The 11,377-nt window shown below is 37.3% G+C and overlaps 1 protein-coding gene and 1 pseudogene across 1 annotated transcript; both read left to right on the forward strand.

Annotated features, from left to right (window-relative positions):
• Positions 1 to 211: 211 nt before the first annotated feature.
• On the forward strand, positions 212 to 4,093 carry LOC114377143 (putative uncharacterized protein DDB_G0282133). The gene has a single exon (XM_028335549.1). The coding sequence runs from the start codon at positions 421 to 423 to the stop codon at positions 3,493 to 3,495; it is 3,075 nt and encodes a 1,024-aa protein (XP_028191350.1). The 5' UTR covers positions 212 to 420; the 3' UTR covers positions 3,496 to 4,093.
• A 2,050-nt stretch (positions 4,094 to 6,143) lies between these two features.
• LOC114375766 lies at positions 6,144 to 10,653 on the forward strand (annotated as a pseudogene).
• The last annotated feature ends 724 nt before the right edge of the window (positions 10,654 to 11,377 follow it).

Consider the following 11,377-nt stretch of genomic DNA (forward strand, 5'->3'; position numbering starts at 1 on the left):
CTTCCTTCCCCAGTATAAAAATTCAGAAGTCAAACTTAGCAATCTCAAATTTACAAATCGCATTCTCATTCATTTATGGAATGAACACACAAAAGCACGTACTCAGTTACAATCCTCACGCAACGTAGATTATCCCATTCCATTTTTTCCCCCACAAAAAAATCGTTACCATTTTCGGTTTCTACATTACCGGCTCAGCCGGTTTCCCCGCGCCACACGTGTCACCCACCCATCAGCCCAACATTTATCCACCTCTCCCTATATATATACGGGTCCCCGAACTTCTCGCCCAACTATTCCAATTCCACCACACAAATTCAACCTCAACATTTTCAAATTTCCATTCTCCGAAACCCCAAAAAAACCTAACCCAGTTATTAGGTGTTGTTGTTTAGTTTTTCCTAACCAAGTAGTTATTGAATGACAAACGCACACGGTGGCGCCATGTTAGTAGAGCGAAATACAAACAGCACCGTACGCAGACAAAAATTCGGAGCCTTGTTGCACTCCGAACCGACGTCGCTTTCCACCTCCAACAACGACGATGATGAATTCTCCCATAACCAACAACGGCACAGCAACGCCAGCCCCAGAAACTACGCCGATAGCAGCACCACAAGCAGCAACAATGCCTCTCCCAACACCATGTCTCCGTGGAGCTACCAACCCAACAACAACTCTTCTTCTCCTCTCGATAAATCTCCGTGGATATTGCCTTCTTCACCGGCGATAAACCACTTCCACCACCACCATGACGATACCGAAAACGGCCTCTTCGGATCTATCGTCCGCCAGGAGGGCCACATATATTCCCTCGCCGTTTCCGGGGACTTGCTTTACACCGGCTCCGACAGCAAGAACATAAGAGTGTGGAAGGATCTCAAAGACTTCGCGGGATTCAAATCAAGCAGCGGATTGGTGAAAACGATTGTTATCTCCGGCGGGAAGATCTTCACCGGCCATCAAGACGGGAAGATCAGAGTGTGGAAGGTTTCGTCGAAGAATCCGCGCAACCATAAACGTATCGGGAGCTTGCCGACGTTCAAAGAGTACGTGAAGAGTTCGATGAATCCGAAGAACTACGTGGAGGTTCGGCGGCACCGGAACGCGGTGAAGGTGAAGCACTTCGACGCCGTTTCGAGCCTGAGTTTGGACGAGGAGGAAGGGTTGTTGTACTCGGGGTCGTGGGACAAGACGCTCAAGGTGTGGCGCGTGGAGGATTCAAAGTGCTTGGATTCGATTAACGCGCACGAGGACGCCGTGAACGCGGTGGTGGCGGCGTTCGGAGGGTGCGTGTTGACGGGCTCCGCGGACGGGACGGTGAAGGTATGGAGGAGGAAGAACGACGGGAAGAAGGCCAAGCACGTGCTGGACCGCGTTTTGCTGAAGCAGGAGAACGCGGTTACGGCGCTGGCGGTGAACCGTTTGGCAAAAGTGGTTTATTGCGGTTCTTCTGATGGGTTGGTGAATTTCTGGGAGTGTGACCAGAAAGGCGGGTTCTCACACGGCGGCGTTTTGAGGGGGCATAAGCTCGCTGTTCTCTGTCTCGCTGCGGCGGGGAACCTTGTCTTTAGTGGCTCCGCAGATAAGAATGTTTGCCTGTGGAAGCGTGACGAACATGGGTTCCACACGTGCCATTCGATTCTGACGGGGCACACTGGTCCTGTTAAGTGTATTGCTGTGAGGGAAGAAAAACCGCCCCCGGAGGAGCCTTGCGAGAAGAAGGATCAACGGTGGTTTGTGTACACCGGGAGCTTGGACAAGTCCGTGAAGGTGTGGTGCGTGTCTGAACAAGCGCCGGAGGCGAGCATGTTCCAAAGCTGGGCCACACCGGGTCATGCCGGTTCACCGGGGAAAATTAGTGTTAGTTCATCACCTGCGTGGAGTTATTCATCGCCGAGAAGAATTGGTGTTACTTCCGCAACAGGTGGATTCGGCTATTCCTCACCCGGATCTATCAGGGTCAATTCCTCTTCCTCCCCATTTCGAACAAGTTATTCTTTGCCCAGAATATTCAGTGTTAGCAATGACAGTGGAAACAGCAACGGCAATGGTCATAGTACTAAAAGTTTTGATAATGGCAATAACAGCAGAACCACTGATGATGGTGCTAAAAACAATGATGATAACACTAAAAGTGAGGACAATGGCAACAACAATAACCACAGTGCTAAAAGCAATGACGGTGGCAACAACAATCCCAACAACAATGACAGAGCTAAAAGCATTGGCAATGAAAACAAAGATTGCGACAATGATAATGCTAAAAGCATTGTCAGTGGCAACAACAACCGAAACAGTGATAGCACCAAAAGCAGTTACAATGGTAGCAACAACCCCAACAATGATGGTGCTTATAGCAATGCCAACAACAGCCACGACACTAATAGCACTAAAATCATTGGAAATGGCAACAACAACAACAACAACAACATTGATGATGCTTCTGGCAATGGCAAGAAAAACAACAACATTGATGGTGCTTCTGGCAATGGCAAGAAAAACAACAACATTGATGGTGCTTCTGGCAATGGCAACAACAATCGCAACATTAATAGTGCTAAAAGCATTGGTGGCAACAACAACCGAAACAGTGATAGCACCAAAAGCAGTTACAATGGTAGCAACAACCCCAACAATGATGGTGCTTATAGCAATGCCAACAACAGCCACGACACTAGTAGCACTAAAATCATTGGAAATGGCAACAACAACAACAACAACATTGATGATGCTTCTGGCAATGGCAAGAAAAACAACAACATTGATGGTGCTTCTGGCAATGGCAAGAAAAACAACAACATTGATGGTGCTTCTGGCAATGGCAACAACAATCGCAACATTAATAGTGCTAAAAGCATTGGTGGCAATAACCGCAACAGTGATAGCACTAAAAGCGGCGACAATAGCAGCAACAACCGCAACAGTGATAACACTAAAAGCGGTGACAATGGAAACAACCACCACAACATTGATGTTGCTTATGGCAATGGCAGCACCAACCGCAACAATGATAGTTCTAAAATCGGTGACAATGGAGACAACAACCGCATCAATGATAGTTTTAAAAGCAATAGCAATGCCAATGGCCATAACAACAGCAGCGACAAGAGTGGTGGTGCTAAAAGTAATGGCAATAGCAATAACAACAGCAACGGTGGTGGTGCTAAAAGCAATGACATTGGCAATGGAAATAGCAATTATAACCGCAACAGTGATGGTCCTAAAAGCAATGTCATTGGAAATTACAACCAAAATAGTGGTGGTAAAAGCAGTGGAAATGGCAATGAAAAGAGCAATAGCAACCGTAGCAGTGGTGGTGCTAAAAGCAATGGCAATAGCATCCAAAACAGCAACAGTAATCGTACCAGAAGCAATGCCAATGCCAACAATAATTACACAAACAACCCCTTCCAAAACAATAGCACCGGTGCCGGTGACACTCGAAACAGGAACGAGAGGCAGTTGCAAAGTAGAAATCAATATTGTAATTAATAATGTAATTTATTAGTTTGTTGCAAAAGGAAATTAATTAATGTTTAGGAAGATGTGTATTAATTCAATTGCATGTACATAAAAGTGGAAGCAATGTGAAGAAAGAGTAAAGGCAGGAAATGAAGATAGAAAAGAGGTGGAACTTACGCGGGATAGTGAAAATTGGACGGTTGGGTTGGGTGTGGTAATAGTAACAGGGGGGGGGTGTTTGGGCCTTAAGAAAAGGGATGGCCTAGTTAGGTTCCCTCCGAAGTGGAGCACTTGAATTACTTTGGTTGCTTCTTTGATTGAGTGAGACGCGGCAAGTTATGCCTTGGTGCCCCAAATGGGAGGGACTTATGGTGGCCTAACTCGATCAGCGTTAGACAACCCTTCGCTTTCAGTTTCAACACAGCATCAAGACATTTTTTGTTTCATAATTCCTCAAAACGTGAAAGCTTACCTTAAATTGTGTTTTTAAGGTATGGTCGTCAATGGAGAAGAGGTTTTAACATTAGGATTTCCCCTGCTTGCAGTTGTTTGTTTAGCGTAAGTAAGTGGGATCAATTAGAGTTTGTAAATGTGCTTTTCTAGCCTGTATATATATACCTTTTGCTGATGTGTTGCCTTCTTCTTTCCCTTTTTTTTTTTAACTTTATAGTTATGATTTCGTCATCTTTTCTCTTATATTTCATTTACAATTTTTCTTTCTTTTTTATTCTACAAATTGCCAAAAAAAAAAAAACTTAAACGAGAAAAAGTAATTGTATTCTAAGAGTTTTTTTAAGAAATAGAAATTGATTTATATTTGTTTGTGATTAAAAAGTTATTTATTTTTCTAAAAAAACAACTGATTTTTATGAGAAGCTATCTCATTTTAATTAGATTTTATATTCTTTTTAGTTTTTAATTATTTGGAAAACTAAAATAAACGCATGAAAAACTTTTAATTTTTTTAAACTTTTGTTAATGAAATTGTTTCGTTTACAATTCTTTTTTATAACAAACACCCTACTATCCATCACATTTTTTCTTTTCTTCTAATTTTTCTATGTCTCTTGATAAGCTCATTTTATATTTCTCTAAGGTGTGAAAATATTATTATTCATTCCTTTATTTATAATGCGGCACCTGTACACTTTTAATAGAAATACGAATACTACATATTGCCATATAATTTTACAGGGCAAAAAGCTTTGAATGAAGCATAAAAGATTGTTGCCAACTGATTCAAAAAATACTAGTGTGATAAATTTAAATACTAATGCTATTTTATATTGACTGCCTAACTGGTATCTAATTAGTGGGGAACAGTGTCTGATGGTAGTGCACTACTGTTATATGATATTATGCTCTTCACAATTGAGAGCTCATATCCGTGTACTGGTATGTGATATGTTTCATACAAAATTGGATAATTTGTCAAAGCATTTTTACCAAAATTATAAGCAATATTTTTTATGGTCATTTTGTACACAATACTTCTGTACTTCTAACCCATTTTGATTGCATGAGTTAAATTTGATAAGCATATCAGCTTTAGTTTATTTGTATCAATATTGTATTTGTATGGGTGATATCTGGCTTGGTCATTTGAGTAACAGACTTACTGCACTTAATTGACATGAATAAGTCAATAAGCAAACCATTTAAGCATTTGAGAAATTATGAGACTTATATATACCTCTGACCATAAAAAAATAAATAAATTCAGAGAACATTTAACAGCAAAAATAATTTATGCTCTTTGTAAAAATTGTTTCAGGAAATGCTAGCAGCTCCTTACATACTTGGATTAAACTTTTTGAACATCACTCTGCTAAACACGATTATTTTCCAAACACTGATTTAACTACTTTAAATAGCATTCTATTACATGAGTGTTCAGTTAATTAATTCTCCTTTTGTGAATGAGATTTTTTAGTCTGGATTACAGCAAAATTGGGGATTTTAATTCTGTTGTTGCTGCAAGATTAAATTTATTTGAATATAACCCTTTTGTTAGGCAAACACAGTGTAGGTAGAAGCAGCCTACACGTATTCTTAATATGTTTCTTTCCATTGAGTTTTTTTATTACAATTGTTGTGACAGAATTTTTCTTTAGCTTGAAAAGTTTTCATGGCATTAGCTTGGAAATACTATGGTTTTGTGTCTACTTTTCCCCCCCCCAAGTCCTCTGTAGCATAGATTAATGTCTTTTTCTAAAATGTCAGTTGTACTTCAAGAATGAGAGTTCCTTTATGTTAATCTCTTCCTTCCTGCTGCTACTGTGGAAAAAATCAATAGCTATGCTGACTCTAACAAATGTCTACAAATTTTTCTGGATTCATTCCATCAGTGCTTACTTTGATCATAGTTTTAATTGCAAGAAAGGTGTTTGGCAGATGGTTTTAAATATCGATTGCAACCACATTGCGATTTTGTCACGTTTGTTGATATCACAGAAAATCATAGACAAATGCGGCCAATGCAGTCTTAATTGCAATCACATACAGTTAAAAAATCTTGATATTTGGACGGTTGGGTGTGGTAATAATGACAGGAGGATGTGCTTGGGCCTTAAGAAAAGGGATGGCCCAGTTAGGTTCCCTTTCAAGAGGAGCACTTGAATTACTTTGGTTGCTTCTATGATTGAGGGAGACGCGGAAAGTTACGCTTTCGTGCCCCAAATGGGAGGGACTAATGGTGGCCTTAATCGTTAGTCATGATATTTTACAGAGCAGCATTGGACGACCATTCGCTTTCAACAATAAAAAAAAGGCCAACACAACATGAGAACATTCTTTGTTTCATAATTCCTCGGAACGTGAAAGCTTACCTCATATTGTGTTGTTTTTAGTATGGTTTTTAAGGTATGGTCGTAGAGGCGATGAAAAATAATTTAAGCTCTTTGTAAAAAATGTTTCAGAAAATGTCCTTACTTACATATTCGGATTAGAATCTTTTACCATCATTCTCCCAAAGACTTACTTAATTACTTTAAATAGTATTCTATTACACAAGTGTTCAGTTAATTAATTCCCCTTTGTGAATGACATTTTTTTAGTCAGGAGTACAACAAAATTGGAAATACTATGGTTTTGTGACTACTTTTTTTTTTTTATTCTTCAAGTCCTCTGTTGCGTAGATTAATGTCTTTTGGACCTTCGAAGTAGTAATAGCTTAAAATGAGATAAACAAGTTTCTTCAGTCCAAATACCCACTTTGGGACAAAAGGAATGTTAGAAGAATAAGAAATACGGAGTATCAGAAAGATAAAGAGTTAGCAGAGATGAGAAGTATATGGTTCCCACGTCTTAGTGATCCCTTAACAAACATAGGACTTCGAACTTTATATCCAAAAGAATCTTTGGAATATGACCAAAAACACAACTGTACTTGGTATAAAAAGGGTTATCTCCTAATGTGTTTGATTGTTATAGACACTAAGAGATCCAGAATCCAGAATTTTTTGTCAGTAGAAACAAAAAATTAGTCTAATAAGAAACAAAAAATCAGTTAAGGATGAGATGTTTTGTGAAACAAATCAGATACCAGCAGAAAATGTTATTGTGAATGGAGAGCCTCTTGATTGGGATAAGCTCACTTTGCTTTTGACCTGTTCAAACCCACCAAAAGGATTGAAACCCGGTTTCTATTGGTATGATAAAGCATCTGGATTTTGGGGGAAGGTAATTAAAGATTCAAACTTTCGTATATAATAATACTCTTTATTTTTGTTTAATCTGACTCGGAGTGCTGCTTATTGAACTTCAAGTTACTCTTTATGTGTTTTTTTACAAGCAAAGCTTAATTATGGTGTGCTACTTGATCATACAGGAAGGTCAACGGCCAAGTCAAATTATTTGCCCACGGTTGGAGGTTGGGGGCAACTTGGAGAGAAATGCAAGCAATGGAAAGACAAATGTAACTGTAAATGGTCGAGAGATTACCATAGAAGAGCTCTGGTTACTGAAGGTTTGTTCTTGAATTGGGCAAATTTCATGTTATGGATTTTGAGACTGTTAAACTGAAGTGTGTTACTTTTGTCTGTTTGTTCGTTTTGCAGTGGGCAGGAGTGCCCTGTGATGGAACAACTGACTTTTGGATGAGTCATGATGGATCATACATCGAAGTGGGACAGAAAAATGTCAAGGGGCATATATGGGAGAAGGTAATTCATGTGTACATGGATGTTAGAGTTTAATTTTGATACATTGTTTGTAAAGATTTTTATTCTGTCAAAAGTAATTTGATATGACTTTTATAGTAATTATTAGAAAGTTACATACATGGCAAATTGACAATTTCATGATTAGACGACGGAAGGTGTAAAAAACTTTTAAAATCAGTGCATTCTAATTAAGTTATATGGATGTTGCCTTGTTTTGGCTTTTCCTATAGTTATAAATCCCTCACCAATAACTGTGGTATGAATTCTTTTAACAGTCTACAATGAAGCTAGCTTCTCTAATGCTGTCACTGCCAGTTCCTTCTAGCTCTTTGACTCCTGCCAGCCAAGGAGAAAACGAAATTAGCGAACATAACCTTCAACAGTAAACGCTTCACAAATTTTTACTAGTTGGTTCTGTCAAGTCAGGAACATGTACCATATTTGAACAGGTAAGATGCTGCTAGAGAGAAATTATTTTCTCATGCATTTGTTTTGTATTTGATGTGCTTCTAATTTCAGCTCTTGAATTTACTTGTAGTCTCATAATATGGGCTATGTTATGTCCAAATTTAATCAATATAGTATTGTATGTAAGACTTAGATTAGTTTGAGTTTACTGCAAAATGTATTGAAAGCTTTTAAGGTTCCTCCATGCAGCTCCTTTTTTATTTTTCTCCATAATATCAGTTTTAGAAAGATTTTTGTTGATATATGTGTGTAAGTAATGACAATTTTGCTTATAAATATTTAATGGTTGATTCTTGTCAAACACATTGCTAGTGCTTAATCTTTGCCTTAGAAATTGCGTCTTGACTTTATTTTATTTTTCCCTTTTGTGGTGTATACTGTATAGTTCCCTGACATCTGAAGAACTATTGGTAAATTTCAAGTTGAAGGCTTCAGTTTTAGTAACACTAAGACTCAACCTTTTATTGCAGGCCAAGCTTCTGTATAATGTTCCTCTCTCTGAAAATGAGCGCCAAAACATCAAGCTGGTAATTCAAAGCAACTTGTATAGGTACCTTGGGTTAATACTGGAGGCGCGAGAAATTTTTGAAGAAAGTTTGTGCGAGAAAACTAACGGACAGCATTTTGATGAATCAACTTCTTCTGGTAATTTGTTTTGTTTGAATAAAAATCTAACCAAGAGATCTGATCTGTTTGAATGAAGTATTTGTGTGCACCATTTTTCCCCCTAGATAACATTGATCTTGAATGAGTTGATAACAAGAGTGCTGTTAATTTCCTCCTTTGTTATGCACAAAGTTAAACTGTTATTTGGTATCAGTCACGGACACTGAACTTCTTTTCAATGTGGGGTATTATCTTAGTGAAGTTAGTTTGGTTAGTTAGTGTCATATAGTTATAAAATACACATGTGAATTAACGGGATTTAACTTGGTTGGTTGAGATCACAGAAGAAATTATTATATTTGTATAGTCTAGAATCACCACGTGTCTATGGTGTTGTAAATCTCCATGTAACATATTGGTAATATGTTAGTGGCAAAAGCTATTAATAATTAATTTGCAACAGGGATAACTGGGGAAATTGTTGACACAACCTATTCCATTGGCCCAAGACTGAGCATTCTCCGAATGGCTACTCAAATACATGGTGTCAGGTAACTTGGATGCAATATTTCCAGCAGCTGCACGTGAATATGCGCCACTGGTGGAGGAACTGTGGAGGGATGCAGCCATTCAGGCCACATACAAAAGGATAAATGAAATAAAATATCTACCAAGAAGTGCGAGTTATTTTCTAGAAAGGGTAAGATAATGCTTTGCCCTCCACATGTTCATCATCACATGATAATTCATTTGTACTCTCATAACTGATTCCACTTATTAACATTTAATGCAGCTTTTTTATTATTATTTTTTTCTGAAGTTGTTCTATTTCTACTATGTTGCCATTTTCTATATTAATAGTTCTGTTTGGGAATAGAGTTGGAATAACTGATTTGACACAATATAAATGGTTTATCACTGTATAAAAACTGTTTATCTTTTCTTATTTTAATCCCATTTGGACTACTAGAGTTACTTTAAATAAGACACGGGATTACCACCTCAATCAGTTTAGTGGGAATTTTGTATGGAGAATATGTAACACAAGATTACCTCAATCACATCATCCTCTAAATATTTCTTCTGATGCAGGCTGTTGAAATTTCCAGGATAGATTATGAACCCTTGGACATGGACATCTTGTATGCTGAGGGGATAACCTTATCCAATGGCCTTTCTTCTATGGAATTTTCATATACTGTGACAGGTCATGAGGACTCATTGGACCCTGAGTATGAAGATGATCCTTCACTCAGGTCACCTTTCATTTCATCAAGTTTACACATGATAATATATTACTTTTGAATTGAACTGAAGTCTAGTTAGCGAACCATCTTTAGCTTTAGAGTAATGCACAATCTTTTTTCTTTTTTTTTTTTTAATTTCAAACCAAAACTAATTAAACTAGCTGATTTATGTCACTCAAAGCATAGACATTGCAATGGATAAAAACAACTTGGCAATGGACAGAAATCTTTATTACCACATTTTTATGTTGTGCTTGTAGGTACCAGCTCACCAGAGTACATCCAAAAAGCCTTGGAGAAAACTGCAAGTGATTGGACATGTTTGAAGACGCTGATGTAGTCTTATTTTCTGTGGCCTTAACTGACTATGATGAGTACATAGTAGACAGTAATGGAGTTTCTATCAACAAAATTTTAGCAGCCAAACATCTCTTTGAAAGCATCACCACTCAGAGAGTCTTCAGCAACAAGAAATTCCTTTTATTGCTGACCAAGTTTGACCTGCTTGAGGAAAAGATTGAACAGGTTCCTCTGACACAATGTGAATGGTTTTGTGACTTTGATTCAGTAAACATAAAACGGCTAGTATTAATAAACATAGCAATCATCCTCCATTATGAAAAATATAACTACCACCGCTCCTAGAAAATTCTATTGATTTTTTTTTTCTCTCACATTTTGGAATCAATACTGGGATTAATATTGAAGGAAACGATGCAACCTAAACATGCACTTACTTTTTTTTTTTTTAAATGTGATTTTACAATCACTAGGGGGATTATGTAGATGCATGAAGACCAGGTTATGCCAAAAAAGAAAATTCACTTCACTTAAAATATAATTTTAACTAAAATCAGATTTTATAAAATGAAAATCACACAAAATTAAAGTTTACCAAAGTTCATTCTCAATGCCGACTTAACTATAGACGTTGGCATTTGTGTGCTAGATAGAGATAAACTTTATGCAGATATTTTTTTTTTGAAGTATTCTAAGAATGTACTTAAAATCATACGCCTGGCACATATAATTATTGTTTTCTTTCACTATTTTTAGGCGAAAATGTCTAATTAAAATTAAAAAGTACTAATTGTCAAATTAAGGACCTTATTTAGTTTCCTACAATAACCTTATATTGCTTCCAGTCAAATGAAGTAATTATTATCACAGTCATCCCTTGCCCCATTATAAACTAGTAGTCTACAATCTCTTAATGTTTTCCTGAAAAAAATTCATTGATTGGTACCAATTAAAAATTTAAATAATTTATTCTTTCATTGAATTTTTTTTTTCTTTTTACTTTCAATGATTTCTTTTTCTCTTTTGGGTGTGTGTCATTTTTTGGAGTTGATTATTAGAGTGAAAATGAATTGGTCTTGATTAAATTCTGATTTGACTTATTTTATATTTTTATAGTTTAAGTTTAAT

This window comes from Glycine soja, chromosome 11 (assembly GCF_004193775.1).
Source record: "Glycine soja cultivar W05 chromosome 11, ASM419377v2, whole genome shotgun sequence".
Classification (NCBI taxonomy): Eukaryota; Viridiplantae; Streptophyta; class Magnoliopsida; order Fabales; family Fabaceae; genus Glycine; species Glycine soja.